Source organism: Xiphophorus couchianus, chromosome 4 (genome assembly GCF_001444195.1).
Source record: "Xiphophorus couchianus chromosome 4, X_couchianus-1.0, whole genome shotgun sequence".
NCBI lineage: Eukaryota > Metazoa > Chordata > Actinopteri > Cyprinodontiformes > Poeciliidae > Xiphophorus > Xiphophorus couchianus.
In genome coordinates this window covers 25,228,970-25,250,878 of record NC_040231.1, presented here as the reverse complement: position 1 = coordinate 25,250,878, position 21,909 = coordinate 25,228,970, and the positions used below count along the sequence as shown (strand labels likewise).

The window sequence follows — 21,909 nt, the reverse complement described above, 5'->3', positions numbered from 1 at the left end:
AGGGACACAGAGGATTGCTTTCTATGTTCAGAAAAAGAGTAAAGAAGAAGTAATGACAGCAGCAGCTCGTTGAGTGGCCTCATCTATAACTAACGCCCAACGTTCACATCCACGCACAGAAGCCATTCAGTTTCAGGCATCTTATTTTTATATCAAAAACATATTCAACCAATTGTGTTGCTGAATAAACCTTGGCGAACTCGCAGGTGAAAGGATTTAGATTGTATAATTAAAATTTCCCCACAGTCCTTTCATTACGTCTTGGTGTATTGCAGTCTGGACAAAAGAGGATGAAAATTGTGGCAAAATGAAGGTTTTGATAGAAATTAGTAGAAATTAGTTGCGGCGACGGCGCATTCACATGCATTCACATCAAATCCTTAATCGATTTTTTGCAAATAAATGACATTGACATTACACCTGTCGGAGCTCCGACTTGATTCCCCCGTTCCGCTCCGTTTTTCCTTCTTTCTCTTTCTCTGCCTTTGTTTGGAAAAAAATAAAAATAAAAAAATAAAAACTTTTTTTCAAAAATAAGCTCGACCTTATTTGCTCTTCATTTTTCCACATAAAAAAGATTTGAGTGAATACATTTGAATGCATTGTATTAATTTAATACACGACTAATGTACATATAAAAAAAGAGTTTTCCTCTTTTCTTTCGGTCTTCATTTTGCATTCTGAACACCATTAATTCATCGGCCCAACATCTTTTTTCACTGCATTCAGACGAATTGTGAGGAAAACTCTAGAGTCATTCAGCGAGGTCGCTCCGACTCCAAGCCGACGGGTTCGAGGTGAAAACTTGCTTGTGCTGCGGGTTAACGCGTCACCTTCACTTCTTTAATGAAACTGCAGGCGCCTCTCCCTTTAGGAGTTAATGAAGTTCAGCCGCATAAGAGGAGAGTTTTTGTTATGACACGTGTGCGGAGGCATAACAGATTGTTTCCACTCAAGCTTTTCAAGTCGGGAGACAAAGAAAACGCAGCGCGTCCTTGTCGTTTCAGGCGAACAAACGCGGCCTCGTGTGAACACAATCGTTCCGCTGGACGAGATCTGCGCACCTTGAACCGCTTCTCACAGGTTACATCGGATATTAATTATCAAGAATATATCAGGTGTTAATTAAAGGTGGACTGAGATTAATGATGAAATGCAAATTACAACTGAACTCATGGAAAGTGCTTACAGATTTGGGTCACTGCAGTACAAGACAGCAAAAATTTCGGAATATTGAAGACAATGGAGTTTTTTTCCCCACCACGTTTAAGGCCATGTTAAGTGTGAAGGCCATTCTCTGACTGCTGGCTATTATTTATTTTATTTTAATAAAGACCAGCTGAGGCTCGTTGCCGTCTGCCTGAATTACAACAAAGGCTAAACAGAGAAAAAAGGAATAATTAAAACAGTCCTGCAGAAGAGTCGGTTTTTCATTTTTTCAACACTTGCTTCAAAAGTTTTCATCCACTCATCATAGCATGAACGTGATTCCTTTGGGGCTTAAAGATTCACTTCTTAGGGTGAAACGATTGTACAACAAACAACTGCAATGACCCAGGATGTGGATTAACAGATTAGGACTACAATTCTCGCCTCAAAATCAACACATCAGGCTTAACTGAGAGATTTGTGACAGACAATAACTGAGTTTCTGAGCATAATGACAAAAGTTACGTTTGGAAGAGTCAAAGTGAGATTTTCAGATTAATGAACGCGGTACTAGCTGTTAGGATGGTGGTAGCATCATGTTGTGGGTTTGTTTCGCTGCCAGTCATACCCAATACTTAAAGATGAACATAATAAAAAAGATGGAGAACACTGAAACTTGGATAAACCTATGTGTTTAGCCACACCTAGTTGCATTGGACAATGATCCTATACTTACAGTAAAACCAATGCAAGCTAGGCTAACACGTAGCTTTTGCTCTGACTCCTTTATTAATGGGTTATGCTTAAAAGCCAGTTCCTTTCAACAAAATCAAACCAATGTAAATGAACTCGACCTAATATACCACTAGGTATATTAGGTCGTTTTTGTTTTTTGGTAAATGTGAATCTGTGTGAACAAGGCTCCAACGTGGCGTTCCTCAGGGCTTCATTCTTGGGCCTATTTTCAAAGACAATATTTTCTTTGCTTACTGCAAAAAAAAAAAAGAGAGAAATAATAGATTTTAGTCCCAAAACACCACAAGTACAGATTCATGTCAAAAACTGCTCTTAGCTTTTAAACAAAAAAGGAAACCCGGCATTACTACGGCTTTTGAACTAATTTTCCCCCAAAAAGATACATTTCTTTGTCTTAATTTTAAACTTTATTTAAGTCAAGTTTAAAACCAGGACAAGTGCATTTGTTTTAAATCAAACACAAAAAGACTCCAAAACAATTTAAATACATTTTATTTAGTATATCTGGAGTATGTGCCAACATTAACAACTAGACAAAAAAGGCTGTCAGTAACATCACAGCATTAATAATTCTGCTGAATCAATACTTTTCTAAGGCTTTGTGGTTTTGATGTGGGAAAAAAAAACATTAAAAAGAGTAGAAAGGTGGTGCTTATTGTCAGCAGACAGAACAGGTAAGAAAAACAAAGGCCGCTTTCATGGCAGATTAAAAATAATCACAAAGAGGTGTTGCTTTCATTACCACGTCACAAAAAACTGTTTATTTTCTGACTGTTTTAATTTGCGATAATAATTTTGCCAACTGTTACCAGAAAATGACCAGGATCATACTCTGATGTTCCTTAAAACATAGAGTCTACACATATATAGAGTTTTATTCTGTTGACTTAAAACAATTGGGAGCTCATGTGAGAGGATCCTGCTTGGTAAATTACTTCCTCCCAAACAATAACTTCAGTGCTTTGATTTAAAAAAATTGAGGAAACCAGAGGTTAAATTAGCCTTAACTGAAATAAAGTCCAGTTGAGTTTTCTTTTCTTTTTTTTTTTACCCTTCTGAGCTTATATTATAGAACATTAGCGTTGCTTCTGAATACTAAAATCATGAGACTGATGCCTGTCTTGGTCTGTGGCTTCCAAAGGTTTCAGAGACGAAATGTGTCTCTGAAACGAGCGGCCATGACAGTCAGAGGCAGATGAACGCCAGTGCCTCGGAGGCGGATTGAAAAAGGTGTCGAGTGAGAAATGTGCAGACGTCCTTCCATCTCAGAACGCAGCGCGTGATCCTCTTCTTGGTTCGTGGAGAACTGGTGAGCTTGCTGATTACCAAGTCAAACAAATGTGCTGCACACACACCTCTGAGAGCGATTTGGTCTCTGACGACAAAATGTCACAAAACACACGGAGGCAAAAAAAACATCCATTGGTATCTTTTTCTTTTCTTTTTTTTTTTCTCCGTTGGGTTTAAAGAGAAACATTTGTTCTGGACCAGAAGCACAAATAGGAGCTCTCCTTCTTTCTTTCTTTATTTTTTTTTAGCAAATATCAAATGACAACTTAAAGTTGCTGAGGTAATAAATGAAAGCGCATGAAAACCAGGCACAGAAGACGGGCAGTTACTCACAGGAGGAAACCTTGACATTCACTTGAAGGCCGTGCTCAGCAAAGCGAGACCCCGCCGGCCACTCGTGGTCTTTTTGCGAAGCTGTTTACTGTCTCTGATCCTTTGAGTCAATTCTCAGGATTTCTGGATTCTCCAAGAATAATAATAATAGTAATAAAAAAAAACAAACATGGGAGAGCATCTGCTAGACAAGATGGAGATTGAGACAGCGAAGCTCCGACTGCACAAAGTCTGGACACGCGTCCCGGGATACGAGCTCCTCCGTGTTTCGTCAGCCGAGTCTTTTTAAATAAACAGATTCTCAAATAAAGTATGTAACAATTATTACCCAGTCATTAATGCAGTGCATGTGGACGTACTTGGCCCTGAAGGCTTTTGTAAGTGCTCATGGTTTGGTGTCAAATGTCCCGGTGAGTAACGTCTGGACAGCAGGAAGGACGCCCGCCGTGTCACTGAGCCTGCTGAGATCGCCTCTCCTCCAGACAGCGACAGACCCACATGGACACCACCTCGGCATTCCCGTCGTTGTACTGGATTATAAAGGAATGGTCCTGCAGAAGCAGAAACAAGCAGGAAAACAATGGTTAGAAAGGACTGACAGACGTCTTTGGGAAAGATGCAAGAATTTCATGAGTTGACCAAAACTTTGGAATTAAAATCTTCCAAATAAGAGAAAAAAAATAGTTTTTCCCCACCCTTTAAATATTTGATCATATTTCCATATAAACTCACACTTTTTAAAATTGTTTTTAAATGGTAGGAAATTATTAGACACCAAATAAAGGTTTTTATTCAAATTTTGTTTACATAAACTAAACTACTATTGGCATTTGATAGAAAAACATTTCACTTTCTACTTGAACAATGCAAAACTCAAAATCTTAAAAAAAGTCATTTTGGTTTATTTTCTAGTGCAAACATCTCAGTACTCTTGAAATAAGACAAAACTCACTCACAAGTAAATTTACAGCAAGATAGAAGGTTGTTTTAAGTAAATAGTTCCTTAATATTGATTAAAAAGTACTAGTTCCACTGGCAGATTAATTCACTTAGACATTTTTCAAATAAGTGAAATAATCGGCCGGTGGAACTAGTACTTTTTCATCAATATTAAGGAATTATTTACTTAAAACAAGCTGCTACATCTAGCTGAAAAGTTAGTTTTGTCTTATTCCAAGTCTAATAAGATATTTCCACTAGAAAATAGACCAAAACGACTTTGTAAGATTGTGTGTTTTTGCAGTGCAAGTCTTTGGAAGTTACACTTGTGTAATTTTATTTTGAAATGACAGTCCCGAGTTTCATTAAATATCTGCTCATATCATTGCATGACCTCCACAGTAACTCTTAAGGATTGGCTGTAAAATCAAAGGTAATGAGCTTCCTCACAAAAACAAAGACACGTCTAACAGCCATTAAGTTTCTTTCACTTAACTCCACATTATTATTTTTTATTATCGAACAGACGGACCAGAGTCGCAAACGTTATTAGGCCTTTATGTAGAAGGGTGTTGGAATTTGTGAGATTTGTGCTTATCCCCAAATATGGACCACGAAATGTTGATAAAATCCAAATAAAGTAAACAAGAACAGCAATAAAACCTGTTAAATATTAATGCCCGACAGATTTGAAGTGACGACGTCCCAGAGAACATCCTGGGTTTAACGACCTACTTGAGCTGTGTCAGGATATAAAGTGAGATGTGTAATAAAAAGAAATGATAAAAAACGAAATAAACAAAAACGCTTTAAAAATGAAATTCAGAATAATTCTGACTGCGTTTCATTAGCGGAGCAAACAAATCAAAACGCATATGTTCCACCTGGCGACTGACAGCTCGTAAAGGCTGTTAAACAGCGCCGGCGTACGCTTGCAGCAGGACTGGAAAAAGAGATGTCACATGTGATATCTCAGTCGGAGCGAACCCGGTCACCCAATCCCCCTCGACGGCTTTCCAGAGAGAAGCCGGGGGGTCGCAGAGGTCACCCGGAGGTCAGGGATGAAACGGGAGCAGGTTGTAAATGAAACAAATCAACTCAGGGCTGACCGGGAATTTTCGTTGAGACGTCTCAATGTCCAATTACATAAGCAAGGAAGCTTTAATGAACTTGTCAGCACTGATTTCAACAACATCTGACCAGAACAACAAGAGATCACGTCAGTGGTGCACAGTGTAGATCCTAACAAGGAGATCGATCAGAGAAAAAAAAAAAAGATAGAGACTACTGTTTGGTCTCGTCTAGACGGAGCACACGTCTCAGTGATGCTGTGCAACAAAGTCATGAGTTAAAGTGTTTGGCAGAATTTGGAGACAGACTTGAATCAAGTAGGATTGCAATTGATCTTTGTGATCAGAACTCTGTTTCTTCACTTCACTTCTTGTTTGCACAGTAAGGATCTACACATTTACATCAGGCAGAATATGGTGGATCCCCAGTATTAGTGGGGGTTAATGACTACAGACAAACATCTATAAATACTTAAGAGTCCCACTAAAAACACTTAAATAAATACTTGTTTTAATAGTTCAGACACCAAATATATCATATTGTGTATTGATAAGCACAGTTGGAACCACCTAAGGATTGTCACAGAAACTAATATCTACAGTTTTCCTTATTTCCACCCTCTAGCTAACAGCCAATCAGTGTTAAGGAAAATAAATGACACTCCTGGATTGGCAGCTTCACAAACCCCAGCCAATAGCGTGTCAAGTAGAATTGATGGGTATGTCAGCTTCCGAAGCCACATTTTATTTAATATATTAGCTGTGCTCTACAGAAAAATCCATAAATAGTCTTTTGCAAATAATTTGGAGTTATGTTTCAAAGAAAAATATGCGAATATGCAGCAGTCCTCTGTATCTCACTGAATATTTAGGGGACAGAGAGGAGACCAGTTAACATGATAATTGTTTTTTAAGCATTTATGAGGATATGTATAAGTAATAGTCTAGTGCAAACAGAACCCAGTTGTACTTAGTGGGAAGAAAATATCCAAAGCTAGTGTCTTCTACGATCAATGAAGCTAAAACAAAGGCTAAATATCAATTAGATATTCCTAAACACTATAAAAAAAAAATAAAAAAAAATACCAGCTTAAAACATTTTATATTCAGTGTTATCATTATAATTTGCTGAATACTAATGAATTTATTTTACTATCATTGCAGCTCTTCACAGCAAGCCAAAAAGGAAAATGATAGCATGAAAATGACTCCATTTTAATCTTAACACAAGAACAAAAGTACAAATTCCTGAGCAATTTCCTTCTGATATTCAGAAAAAGAAAAAGATTATCCAACGTTCTAATCGAGTTTCAACATCATGTACTTGCAATAAGACGACTTTTGGCTGTTTCCCAACTGTGTTTGGACAGCATTGTGCCAAAACTGATCATTTTCCACAACTGCTATGTGTCATTTATTAATTGTTGCCAGTATACTGGAACATAAAAAATCTAAATACATTTCAAACACATTAAAGTAGATTCAGTCTTCTACGGGTACATAAGGAAGTAATTTTGTACTTCCTCAACAAGCGTAGAGTATAACCTGAGCTGACATCTGCTGCAGGTTTAATACCCATATACACAACACAAACCTGCGTTACACAGCAGATACAGTTACTATATAAAAGAGGAATAAGTCACAATTGATGATTTATCAGTTTCTTGAAGGAGAGTCATGTAAATGAACCCAGAGAATGAATTAAATGCCATGGGATAAACGGATGGGAAAGGGTCCAAGTTACCCTAAATAATGAGGTTTGGTCCAATCAAAGTTGGTGGAAATGGTAAAAGGTAGGTTGGGTATCACCAATCCCCTACTTATTGTTGCTTATTGAAAACATGAAAAGCAAGAACACAAGTAAAATGTCTCTGATCCTCAATGTTTAGAAGATTAAGCTGCTAATGACACAATTCTAACTTCCACCACATATTCTGCTGTCAACTTATTGTTTAAAGCTGTTTTAGTTAAAGGATAAACCGCTTGCCATTTTCTATATCCCGCTGCAGGTTTGCTGTCAGATTTACACTGAGGACTCATTAAACACCTCTCAACAACAAACAAACAGGTTCACACCATGTAAAATTAGCAAAGAAGTAGGACACACTGGTGGTGATGCTCCACTTCCTCCCTCTCAGGGGTCTTTTGGTCTATTCCTGGCTACACAGGAAAATATGTGGGCATGAAAATTCTCTAAAATCAAATTCAGGGTGAACACTGTTGCTGCTTGCTTGCTCATCAGGGTCTCTTACTCACAGTTAACATTTTAACTCACCACAGTAGAGGAAACGGTTGCATACTTCAGAGTGCTCCGACTGTGAACAAAGTGTACGGACTGTAAAGGACTGGCGCAAGCCCCATCAATCCTTTTGCCCTTCTAATGGGCAGCTAGGGTTAACACAGTCTGAGGTTAATTACTGTCATATCAGTGCGAGCATGTGTGTCAGGGAGAGACACACACTTCCGCACACACAGCGGACGCTCCTGGGTGCCCCTCTAAGAGCTGGACATCCATCTCATCAATCTTTCTTTTTTGTCTCTGCACTGAACAAGTGATATAAGAATAAAGAGGAAGGCCTAAGTGACGTTTTCCTTTTCTCTTGTTTTAAATCAATCTCTGGAACCTCTGCTCCAGAAATTAACCCCGACATGCCGGAGGAATCTGCTGGAGTCTGGCCTGGATGAAGGTGGCAGTCAAAATGCACCAGTGCATATGCAACATGCACACCATAATGAGGTGGGTGAAGCTTGGGAGGTGGGGAAATTCGCTGGTTTGACCAAAGGATTCGATGTGGTCAAACTCTGAACAGCGGCAAATCTAAAAAACAAAACGTGTTGTATGTACAATGAGAAGCACATCATAAATGCATGTCTAAGTCCATATGTTAATAAACCCTTTGATTAATAAGACAGACTGGAAAAATACTGTATAAATATAATCTGGTAGATCCAGATGCAATTAAAAAAAAACTTTCAGCCTTAATCCCTGCATGAAAATTAATGATTGGAATATGAAGACTATATCCTTGTTTGTATGAAAAACAAAAATCATCCACTTTGCTACATCTTTGAAAGACAAACTATTTATTCCTGAACACATTCAATTCACATTTCCTTTAAAAAAAATAAAATTTCCCAAATAGTTAGTACAAGTCTCATTTAAAAATAGCTCTATAGGAGCTATAGACAAAACCACAGGAATTTAAGGAAGTTGAGTTGATTTCAGAATAAGAACTTGACAAATCAACTAAGAATCTTGAAATGATTTCAAGAACAAATTCAGGGAATTAATGTTGAGTTGCTTTGGTCACAAAAGAGGGGCCGTCTTAGTCTTGGGATGGAGCGTCGTATTGTTTTAAATCCTCACAGTAAATGGGTAGAAAGGATAAAAATCTAAAATCTGACAATCCGTACAATATAAAAGTTGAAAATAAAATTTGAGCTTAAAATCTAATGAAAATATTAAATAAATTATCTGTGATGTTTCAAATGAGTAACATGCTGATGAGAGAGGCCACCATTCAGAGTATTTCTTGGCACAAATGAACTATGCAATATTCAATTACTAAAACAGTTTAGGATTTTAAGAGTTATTTAAATCTCAATCAAAGTGTTATCGATTATATAATTATTAAGTCTATTCATTTACTCTTTTATTATGTTTATTTCAATTTTTATTCATGTTTTTAGTCAAATTCAGTTTGTGGCCCTCAATTGTTTTTGGTTAATGTTAAAAAAAAGGAGGCTTAAAAATGTAAATCGTCCAAGAAGCCTTAATCTACCGCTTACTGAAAAGGAAGTAGAAACTTTAAGAAAAATATTTTATCTCTTGTTTTTTTTCTATTATTTTTAGGTATGCTTTTAAAACAATTTTTTAATCCTCATTGGGTAAATAGGCTTGGACTATAAAAACAAAAGCCTCCTCATCTTTCCTCTCCCGCCTCCACACATGATCATGTAATAATTAAATTACCTGCACCTTAAATTAAGTTTGAAACCTTTATTAGAGGAGTTATGAATGCAGAGTGAATAACTACTCGTTGGATCAGGTCATTCAAGGTGTTGGACTTTCCGCCGTATTAAAGCAGGGTCAGAGGTGAGATGGGAGAAGGACTCATTTAAAAGTTGCATTAATCACCGTCTTGCCAAATCAAACCGGGATAATCACCTGCAACTGCTCTGCTCAGAAGGAAATGACCCAAACCCAGGGGAAATTCTACCCAACACTTTAATTGTTTGAAGCCTTTGAAGGGTCTGTTTAATCCAAGATTAATTTATGCGATTTTAAATAACTCTGCGCATGATTAATACGCCGAGATGAAATTAAAAGCAGTTTGGGGCAATTATAACAAGGGACTGGTCATCACCTCATTAGAATGGTGTTGGAGACAACATGGCGAGTGTGTGTGTGTGAGAGGGAGAAAAAGGTGAAGAGGTAGATAGAATAACTAGGTCTTTACGGATTTGCATGCGAATCGTTACATCCCACTGGAAACTTGTCGGCATTAGGCGTGTCCAACCTATGATGTATCCAAACTTTTCTGAGGTGTCTTAAAATGCCATTTACCCTCAACGTCTGATAATCTGTGCATCTAATGTCCACACACCCCTTTTCCCCAATACGCAGCTCCGTCTCTGTCCAACGTTACGTCGCAGGTCTACCTTTGCGCGCCGGATGTCTCGAGAGAATTTGGACGTGAAGAATTAATCTTTTATGCCCTCGCTTAAGGAGCACAGTGCTCTCAGGAGCTCTGATTTGAAACAGTGAATGTCGCAGCAACACAATTTGTCACAGAAGAATCTAGAGAGGAATTGGATTCCTTGTAGACAACTCGCACAGTTACCTTAGAAGTTTGACCTTAGAAGTTCTTATTTCAGGCGCATTTTAGTGGTGGGCGTAACATTTAGCAATATAAATAGAAAAAAAACCTGCCTCCACGTTCTAACTTGGTGGTCTTCTAGCACCACTTGCACTCCTCAAGTGGTGGACTCATGGACTGTTATAAAAATGCTGATATGGAAGACCAGCCTAAACAACAGCTCAAACAAAGTTTGATGATTCACAAACTAGAGAAGAGTCCAATAAAAAGTACAGGAATGGTGGGTTTAACTAAGGACCCTGTAATTACAGTAGATGGGGAACTTGGGTGTTAGATGGTATCTGCTGGATTCCTTGGTTGTCAACCATTTGACAACAAGCACTTTATGAATCCTTGAATCTGACTGAATGGATTTGTGGTGCAGTGGATAGATTATATCTTTATGCCACTGAATTTAATGTGGGATTAATTGAACAACAACTTTACAGTAGTCTCTTGCAAACTCAAAGTGCTAGAAAAAGAGTCTCAGGGGCGAATCTCTGATGATCTTTACTTCTTGTTTTGATCAATGTATGTACCTTAGCAACTCCACAGTGCATCCGTCTCACCCTTTGAATAGGACACTCAAAGGAAGTCATAAGTGCTGAAGCACAAATCCCTAGTCTACTGTCCTATATGCTTTTTCGTTTTTTGAAGAGATGTCATTTGAAAATCAGATGGTGCAAGAGAAATTTTGTACTCAAAAGTGGCATGCACCACCAAAAGGCTACTAATGTGGGTTTACATGGTTCAAATTTATAAGATTATAATTTATAAGAAGCCATTTTTCGAGATGGACCCCCACCAATGTGTGCTGCCCTTTTGACACTGCAGCAACTGACTGCATTACATCACACACTTTCAGAAATGATTGGATCATTCTGGGTTACTGCCTCAGTGCTTTAAGCTTTTCTGTTTTTGTCAGTTGTATTTTAAAATACTGTTACTTTCTGTGCAATTGTCAATCATTTTTATATTATCTCAACTTCAAACTACTACACAAATGTAGCAACATTGTTTATTATACACTAGCAATAATTGTCAAACTGCTTTTTAGGTTTGATCTTTATGATAAGATAAGTTTTACGGTGGTTTTAAATCTGCTTTTTATACAAAAACTGACAACAACAGAAAAACCCAAAGTGTCAATGGGGTTTACATCAATGAAAACCCAGGGGTGAAATGTGAAAACATGCATCAGGGAAGGCGCTGACAGAAAAGATTAGAAGGGAGACGACACCAGTGGTTGGACACAGGAGGTGCAATGATATAAAAGCATGCATGTGAAAAAAAAAAGACTTTTCGCACATGTATTGATGTCAACATTAAGACGTCGTTTTTTTTAGAGAGAGAAAAGCTTACAACTTTAAAACTACTTTTTTAAAAACTATAAATCATGATAGAAATCCCCCCCCTAAGACAATAAATTCTTGGAAACAAACTGTAAAATCAGATTTATCATTCAGTTATTGCTTTGAAGACAAAAAAAAATTTTGTTTCAGGTCACAGCATTAATATTAAAAGACTATAAAGTAAAGTTACAACATGCATCAGATCGAAAAGATCTAAAAAAAAAATGTGCATGAGATCTCAATGTGCTATGGACAAAATAAAGCTCAATGGCTCCATTTTTCCCCAATAATGTGTGTGTTTGTGCAAGTAAAAATCAAGCTGGAGGCGAGTACGAGAAAAGAGGGGGTTCTTTTGTGAAAAACCGAGGGGCTCATCTGGTCTCTGGGCCTAAGAAATTTGAGTGCATCTGCCAGCGTACACATGGACGGTGGAGAATAGACAAGCAGGATGGGAGGGCTGTGTTTACAAGGGCGCTAAAAGGAGAAGGTTGTCGCGGAGGACCAAGGGACCAAGAGGAAAGAGAGAGAAACGGGGCGCAGAAACGATGCTGTGAAAATCACAAGCTGTAGAAAGGTTCGTTATATTAATTCTTGGAAAGAAGCATTGAGAAATATCTTCCAATAGGATCACAGCAAAGTGCTTTTGGTGAGTCTTAAAAAACTCACAAAAGGAGTCATTTTAGGAATTTGTTGATCGAGACACTTTTATTCCAATCAAACTACTGAGACTACCGGATTCCTGGAAAGATTATTGACTGACTGAGTTGAGTGGAGTTTGAAGTAACAGATGTTGTGGGTCTGAGTTTAAACAGCAAAGTTTCAGACTAATTCACATGTAAGTGCACATGTGTATCTAATATTCCTGTTGATCTTTTCAAATGAATGAACAATTTATTGTGAAATGCATCAACTTTAGCGATTATACCACCACAGGAAACTCTATACTAGTTACTAATAGTAACTATTACTATCTGTTTTATAACTGTGTTGCAGTTATTAAAGAAAATCTAAACCACCAGGTCAGACGTCATAGTAATGTCTTTTTATCCCCATTTATTTTTGTTATAGCAGGAAACCAAAATCTCACTCGTACATAATAGGTCACAAGCAGATACCTAGTGACCTACAGAATTGTTTAATGTTTATATTATGATTGTTAAGGAAATATGGCTATTTTTGTGTGTTTAATATAGTTAATCTAATGCCATGTGCGTTTAAGTAGATCAACATTCCTATTTGGACAAATGGCAAGCAGATGCAAGGTAGAAGATCAGAGATAAACATTCTCCTGGCAAGGCTGTAACTTAGAGCAGCCATAAAACACTATTCTCTTGAAAGGCTTTAAATTAGTAGGCCATAAATAATATCTTCCCCGGCTCACAGGTCAGAGGTCGGGGGTTTCCCAGGGGCTCAGAGCTGCATCTGGAGTTGATCACAGCCTTGGAATCTTGGAAACACTTAGGTTTAATTTCTGATACACCTTTTTAATATTGATAGCAATAGTGTGTTAGATTAAAGTATATTACCCAAGTTAGAAGGACTAATCTAGTAAATGGAATGTATTTGAAAATGTACTAACTATGACAATATCGGAATCAAAAGAGAATGATTTGAATGTTATGTTTTACAGGTTGAAAAGACTTCTATCTCATTATTGTTTGTGATAAGGCAAAGATTCAAATCTTTGGAGATGCTGACTGCAGAGGAGCAAGATAGGTTTTGGAAAAATAACTTATAACTTTAACAACTAAAATGACTCTTGATTTTTGTCATTAAAACTCAGGGGAAGGTTTAAGTTTTTCCAAGGTAGCTCTTGGTTGGTCAAAAACAGGGGTACGCCCTATTTGCATATATTAACAAAGAGAAACGCCTTCACTAGAAAAGGGAATGCTCAATAATAAGAATTCAGACAGCTGCCCTGTTTTGCTTTATGCATCAGCTTTCTCCAAAGGCGCGCCTTTGTTCTTTTCCTTTTAATTCTTTTGTCTCAGGTAAAGAATGTACTTCTTTGTACTCTGAAGTTTTCTTGTTAAATTTATACGGTGTTTTCTATTGGATTAAACTCTGTATCTCTGTGACGTCATCGCGCCTCGCCATTTTCTTTCCAGCCGTGACGCCATCCGCTCGGGACCCGGGCGAACAGGAGGAAAAAAAGAGCCAAGCTTTTTTCCAAAATTTAAGCTAACCTAGTAAATTTCCTCCTTAATATGATGCACAAATTAAGAGCCATATAAGAAAATAATATATTCCAATGGGCTTAAAGACACAGACAATTAGTTCACTTCTCTGAAAAGTCAAGTTCATCAGCTGCTGAATCACACGTAAATGTTCTCCATCCATCCATCCATTTTCTGTTCACCCTTGTCCCTAATGGGGTCGGGAGGGTCGCTGGTGCCCATCTCCAGCTACGTTCCGGGCGAGAGGCGGGGTACACCCTGGACAGGTCGCCAGTCTGTCGCAGGGCAACACAAAGACATACAGGACAAACAACCATGCACACACACACTCACACCTAGGGAGAATTTAGAGAAACCAATTGACCTTACAGTCATGTTTTTGGACTGTGGGAGGAAGCCGGAGTACCCGGAGAGAACCCACGCATGCACAGGGAGAACATGCAAACTCCATGCAGAAAGACCCCGGCCGGGAATCGAACCCAGGACCTTCTTGCTGCAAGGCAACAGTGCTACCAACTGCGCCACTGTGCAGCCCTAAATGTTCTCCTGCTCAACAAAAATAAAAGTTTAACTTTGGCTTCAAGTGGTCATTTTGTTTGGTTTTATAGAGTCAGAGTTAACTTTTGATGCTGTCTGAGAGAAAATGAAATGCTTTTTACGGCGCGCTGCGTCACCAGCTGCAGGTCAGACATCCAGCTGACTGAGTGAGGAAAGCCGCATGCTTTGAGAGCAGTATGTAGGAGCATTATCTGGATCATTTAAAGCAAGAAATGTTGCATTTTGTGATGTAAAGTTTAACTTTTTACTTTGTATTTCCTTTTTCTACACTTAATAGCCTTCAGGTAAAATACATCCGTGTCTGTTAGATATCAACAACGTGGTGTAAGTTGGAGCTTTGCTCAGACTGTTAGTGTGTGAGGGTCCTCTTGAGGAGTGGAAAGAGGATGTGTGGTTTCAAAACAGAGAATAAGTTTTGTGTTTGACTGCAAACAGCCAGAGCACTGAGAAAAATGGCAGATATGACAGTGCTATTTTTCCTAATGCCACCTAATGTAGATGTGGCAAAAACACTGTGCATTTTTCGTGAGCACAAAGTCAGTAGAGTGCAAGGACATCTCTGTCCGCTCAGCTGGACTCAAAGTGTGGATCAACATAGTTGAAATTCGATTGCATTGTTTTATTCAGCTTACTCTATTTTCTATGCTAGAAGTCCTACTTTTTTTTATAATTTTGCTAGCCATAGAACTTATAGTCAAGTGCAACTTACATTTGCTTTTTTCCCTCTTTGTGGCGCATTTATTGAATATTGAGTTAGATGTTACTGTCATGAGTCAAGTAAACAGTAGACTTAAAGAACTTAACTGTGAACTTAAAGAACGTGCTGCCGGGAGAGGATTGTTTGCAGTTCTGGTTTCCAAGAGAGCAACAACAAAATATCCAACAGCCTTCCAGTCTCAGGGTGAACTCCCTGGGCAGACAGCAGCTGTGTGAGCCAGGAGAGACCAAGCTGAGAGACCGGACTGAAACTGGAGCAGAAGCCGAAGCGGGTACCCAGAAAGTAAATAATGAATGTCCGAAAATAGAGGTACTCCCTGTCTGGTTATATGATGAGGCTGTTTTTCTGGTACCTGACCTCCAGGTTTCCCTTTGCTGGGGCACATTTCCATTTCGTGAATTCGTCTAAACCTTCCCTCAGGCTCCAGTCAGGTATTTAGACATCCAAATAGTGTGTAAACCCTTAGTTCACCTTTATAGAGACCAACTCTTTCACAATCTTGCTTTAAATAGTTGCTTCCCACTTGTTCCTGTGTTGTTAGTCATTATATTAGTGTGATTACCACATGTTTAAAACTGATTCCATGGGCTCTCCAGGATGCATGGAGAGGCCATGCATCCTTCAGTTTTAGCAGCAAGATATTTATCAAGCAATATCCTCTTCGCTACAATGTTTTGGAATATCTCCATAGCAACGTCTTTGAATCCAGCTAGACATATTAGTGTGGTGGAAACTGGGATCCTTCTGTCCAGATGACTACTGCAAACCCTACATCCTTTTGCAGCAGTGTATAACTAAGATAAAACCTAAAACTGCAATGGAAACAGTGATGACTATTGCTAACCGTAAGATTGTACAGCGGCTGGTTACCATGGAGACTAAATGCAGGCTTGTGGAGGGACGTTGTTGACCAAGAAGTAATAGATTTTTCCAGTTGCTCTCAAGTGAGGATATTCTACGTCTTAAAGACAATAATACTTCTTCTATATCATGAGAAGAAGACAAACTATTTTGTTTCAATATATACATTACATGAAAACTGCCAAACACATTTTACCTGCACAGGGCTAACTAAGCCTGATCTTTGTCGGGCAACATTTGAAAATGGTAAGCGGGAAAAATGCAAAGAGTATCTGAATGAACTAAATGAGGGATAAAACTGCCAATAAATGTTTCAAGTTTTGTGATAAGAAAATAATAGTTGGTGGCAACATTTTTCTAGAAAGTTCTCACACAGGAATATTGGCCTGAACTGGGTGTGACTTGGCTGAGGTAAATGCTCTTTCAGACATTTGTGTTGTGTAGTAAATATACCTCCTTTCAATAGCTGCCTTAATTTAGGACATTGATAAAGTAAGTGAACAGGATGCAAAGGTTTGTCTCGTCAAAGAGCATCTAATGGGACGTAATCCCAGAAACAACAATAGCATAAAGAATAGCTATGCCACTGATAAGAGAGAACACAAGCTGAAAGCTAATGATAAACAAATAGCAGCAAGGTGAGTGTATACAGTCGTAAACCAACATTATTTGCTCAGTCCCTGCGCTATTGTGTGATTTTCTACATTACTTTCTATAGACAAAAAAAACAAAAAATGAGAGAGTAAATGGTTGCACTTTTTGTGTGTGACACAGGAGTGAAGAGGAGCGGTGACTCGGTGCATTAACATACAGATAGAATAGGAAAAGAGTTTTAATGTACTCAGGAGGCTGGAGGAATGGAGATGTAGAATGAGAGGTGTGGAGGAAAGGGCCGATGAAGACGAGGAGAGAGAAAGACAATCAGCACAGTGGTGACACAGAGGCAGGCATCCATGACCTTGTATCTCAGTTCATCATGCAGGAAAAGAAATGAAAGGCCCACAGGAAGGAAAGAAATATATGAGTAAAGAGAAGACGAGCAGGATGGAGGGGAAGATGGAGTCAAAAATGGAGGAAATTCAACAAACAGCTCAGGGATCACAGATGAGCGTGTTACAACGAGAATGTGAAGAAAAAAAGAAACAGTGACAGGAACGACGACGTAAACAGCTGCATTAGAACAGCACTGACCCGACCCAAAGAATGTGAAAGCTGTAAGGACAAAATCTGTGACTATAAAAGGAATATATATATATATATAAACTTACTGAAAGACAAAGATAGCAGCTATCAGGTCCAGTAATCTGTGACTGTGCACATGGAAGAAGGAGAGAGTGGGGACACCCTGTGCTTGGGGACAAGTGGGGCATCAGAGACACTATCCAGGGCAAAACAAAGGGGACAAAAAAGTTCAAGGATGAACTATGAGGACAAGTCTGTGGGGTCAAAGTGACGCTTTGGGCAATGTTCTGCTGAGAAATCTTCAATCCCGAGTTCAGTGTGAAGGGAACAACCTTCCTAATATCCAATATCTAACCTAATATCTAATTGGTGCACTTTATGAATTTAAAAATGGTAAAGAGGTTAAAATTTATGAGACCAAGAAGAAGTAACACTTATTTTCCTATGGAAAGTTCTGCGTGAACGGAAATCGATATTTAAAGCAGCAAATAAATCTGTAATCCCTGTTCAACCAACATTTTACTTTACTCCTCCTTTCGGGTGCGAGACTGAGAACATGCAACCTGCTAGCGGCTCTGCATTTACACCTTGCAGCACTCTGTTCTGGAAACGCCAACCTTCAGCACTCATTTCTCTGTGGACCCGCAAGTCGCTGTTATTGCTCCCTCACGCAGAATCCTGACTGTGTTGCAACTCTTAAAAGCCCGTTAGAGTAAATGTCTGGTTTCGTGTGCTAATGCCAGAAGTGAGAAAACTGTCAAGGTCACACCGGGCCAGAGATGCGTTGGCTTGGCTGTCAGACAAGACAGAAATAGCTACAACTTGGCAAAGTCGATTTATTTATTTTTTTTCAGATAATCTGGTGCTGTTCTGATTATTGCCTAAATCATTCCCAATTAAATGAACCCTAAAGCTAAAAGTAAGTATAAACTTTAAGAGAAACAAATGAGTTATTTAGTTATTCTGAGCAAAAAACAAAACAAAAAAAAACTCATCTTGCTTGCCAAAATTTGAGTTAATGAAATTCTTTATATTTGTTTTTTCCCCTAATATTTCAAGGACAACATTTACTGATGTGTTTCTTACTTTTACTTGGTTTTTCTAAAAAACAATTTACCTAAATGAAATGAAACAAAAAACTATAAATTAAATACTGCAAAGAAACCCAACTACTGGATGTAAACTTGGAATGAATTTGTTTTCATTACATTTCATCAGTCAACTTTTACTGAATAAAAGTTGACTGATAGGTTTTAAAAAGATGATAAAGCAACAAAGGACTTGTCTTTCTTTTTGTTTAGGCGCAATGCTTGCCAGATGCATTAACAGTGCTTTAATTTTTTATTTGAATTTCTTTATGTCAACTGATCAAATTTTACACGGTTGTGAAACCAAGTTTTTCAACAAAGAAATGATGTGAATCTCGTAAAACCAAGCGTGGTTCCCTTAAGACGGCCTTTAAAGTGGTGAAATTGAAAGCAATACTCTTGAAGGAGGTCTCAAACCTGCCTCAAGGTTTTCTGCGATATAAAATCCTTCTTTGGTAGCGAAAAGTTCATTCCTGTTGTTTCAACATGCTGCCGCCAACATGGTGGGTCCTTGACCCAAGACACCTCAATCACTGCCAGAAACACAACTGCGTTTCCAGAAGACACAGATAAAACTACTTGAAACTCCACCAGAACACGTGAATGTTAACACCATCTGTACACATTTACAACAACAACAAAAGGAAAAATATGTTTTTATATCCTCAGAAGACTGTTTAATAGGAGCCTCGGTTTAACTTACCAAGAGATTATTAGGTGCGGGTCTCTCCTTTGGGTTCTTTCGCATGCTGAGAAAAGAGAGACACAAGCAGAGAGATTCCAGTCATCATTCGCTGTATTGCAAAGTGCAAAAGAGCTGTTTTTGTTCCATTAATATATGCATATTTTCATTAATAAATTGATATATGAAAGGAGCCTTTCTACGAAATCCTTCATGCCACAGACGCTGAAAAAAGAAAGAGTGAATAGCCATACAACACAGGTAATTTATTCCACATAATTAGAGAATTTGTGTGTGCGCGTCCTCCATATTGTGTTTACTGTGATCCGTCAGAACGACCGACACGGGGGACTGTGTGCAGTTAGTCGTGAAACTGCTTTATGTATCATAATGAAAGGGCCATGACCGTCTAAGAATAGTCAGACAGTAGAGTACAAACGCTGCACCAAAGCAGGACGGAGCACCTGTGCAGAGAGGTATCCTGTGTGAGCAAATACAGCCGCCACAGGGGACAAACAGCAGTTGCCATGGTCTGCTGGTGAGCACTGAGCACACACACTCATACACAGAGCATGCATGTGGTTTGGGAGTGCATGTAAATGTTTGCCTAACTGTAAAGGATACAAGTGGCTAATGAATCAGAGGCAAACAGGGTAAACACTGGATTTTGTCCTCATGCATTAGAAAAGCAGTCACTGTCAAAGGGGCAGCTTTTAATCTATTGCTAGCAGCCCCAAATATTATGGTTGAAGCCAACTACGACACAATGAAACCACACACACAGGAACATGCACTTTAATGCCATTAAATACTATAATACCCTTAATTCATTCAGGATCATTTGGCCTGTTCACGACAAATATGGCCTGCGAGATTTTGAACTGTTCAGTCTGACACACTGAAGTCAGAGCTGGTCGTGTTTTTGTTGGTCACAAAAACGAGACAAATGTAATATAAAATCACCCAAAAATTGTTAACAGTTGAAAGCGTTTTAAGTATAAATCATTTTACAATATTGGCACCAGTGACATCGTGTCTGACTCACCACTGAGTGATGAAGTGAACGAACTTTTCACTGAACTGTTCAACGGGAAGAACTGGAGGGTCCTGTAGGAGGAAACAAGCCCATTTGTTTAGAAAACAACAATTCAATTAAGGACAGAAAAAAAAGAAGTATTTTTTTAATATTTTACTCTTATTTTTTGCTAGGTCAGAAATTTACACACACCAAGCTCAATACGCCTTTAAAACAATTTGCTCACATGATGATGATGTCATGACTTTGTAAGCTGCTGCAGCACAACTGTGGGTGTATTTAAAGGCAACACCTCAAACACACCATTTCCATGTGTGTAACTTCATATGGGGCCTGGGTTTTGGGCCTAAGGAGAGTCTAAGGAGTGAACTTAGTTTAGGTTAGGTTTCGAATTAGGCATGTACTGGTAATGGTTAGGCCTAGGAAAAATGTCTGAGGTAGGCATAAATGCAGTTACTAAAATAAATGGAAGTCAATACAAAGTCCTAATATGGGTAGAAATACAAACTTGTGTGTGTGTACTGTGAGTAAACTTGATGTCCAACTTAATGTTATTTTAGTTTGCCATTAAGTTCCTGTCTCCAGGTGTTACAGCTTACAGTTATTATCATCATCTAATATTAAGGAAACATTGCTTTGAATTAAACATGGTTTCCTTGTGGGCAGAATTGCGCATTTGTATAAACAGCATACTTCATAAAAACCGAAAAAAAAAAATTCTTTGACATCCGCTTTCATTTAAAGATGGTAATTGTGACAGTGTGGCCGTCTCTACCAATATGAAAGTCTCTGGGAGAAGACATTGTTAGACATGGTTACTCCTGTAATCGTAGGGTGCTGCACTTTGTTTTAATCTTTCAATCCACAAAACGTGAACATCTATCCTGTGGTATTTTATGTGCCTCCATATGTTGTATAGATAATCATGGTGGGCCGGCATGGCCACAAATGTCAGGGCCATTTTCTGGTCCCAGTCCTGCGCTGGGTGAAGAGGAAATAAAGGAATCAGAATCTGAAGAGGCTTTGAGGTTTCAAATATAAGCAACCCACCAAATGGCACAGAAAGATGAAACCAGATAAAGAAACCAACACGACAAAAGCTGCTGTGAACGTTTTCAGGTCATTCAAATCAAGGCCACATTTCTGAAGGAAAGGTATTCATGTATGAATTTTTTTTTCTATATATATTTTGTTGCTTTTAAAACATGGCAGCGTTTTGTTCCCCAATTGATAAATGCAGAATGGGAACCAGCTTTGTAGGATATATTCCTGTGTCAAATTACTGGAAAAAGATTGTGCAGAAATGAAACACATTGGATGCACTCAAAATATAAAAATAAACTTGACTTTTCAAAAATGTGCTCTAGTAATAGCACATTTAAAAAGTATATATGAATCCATAAAAGCTTGGCAGACATAACATTGGGTTTCTGGTTATATTATTTACCTCTAAAATGCTCTATACTGCATGTCTGAATTAAAACCAACCAAAAACTGGGAGAAAAGGTCCACAACCTGAACCCTGTGCCTATCTTTTGACATGTACTTTGTCAACGTTGGGTCTCTGAACCATGTCATGCAAACCATCTGTGCAACCATCGCTTACCTCATTACTTCATTTTGTTCCATTTATTCTGCTTCTGTTCTTGTTTTGTGCTCTCAGCAGAACAGTAAAATAAACCAACTAGGGCTTTTTCTTGTTTTTGCAACTACTGTAGTCAATTCCAACAGAGAAAAAGAAGTGAAGCAAAGTTTTGTCTTCTTAGTATTCCTTCATTTTTTAAGATCTAATCAATTTTGAACCACTGCAACATAACAGAAGGTAACGTGGGCTTTAATGGAACTGATAAAAATCTGAT

General features: G+C 38.4%; 1 protein-coding gene across 1 annotated transcript in view; it reads right to left on the bottom strand.

Annotated features, from left to right (window-relative positions):
* Positions 1–2,379: 2,379 nt before the first annotated feature.
* The window catches only part of map2k5 (mitogen-activated protein kinase kinase 5), a 57,703-nt gene continuing 38,173 nt past the window's right edge, over positions 2,380–21,909 (bottom strand). Inside the window, exons 20-22 of the mRNA XM_028015137.1 lie at positions 20,060–20,121; positions 19,036–19,081; positions 2,380–4,079 (exon numbers count right to left, since the gene is read on the bottom strand). Of these exons, the coding sequence (XP_027870938.1) occupies positions 3,978–4,079; positions 19,036–19,081; positions 20,060–20,121 (210 nt within the window). The 3' untranslated portion in view covers positions 2,380–3,977. The remainder of the gene's footprint in view (positions 4,080–19,035; positions 19,082–20,059; positions 20,122–21,909) is intronic.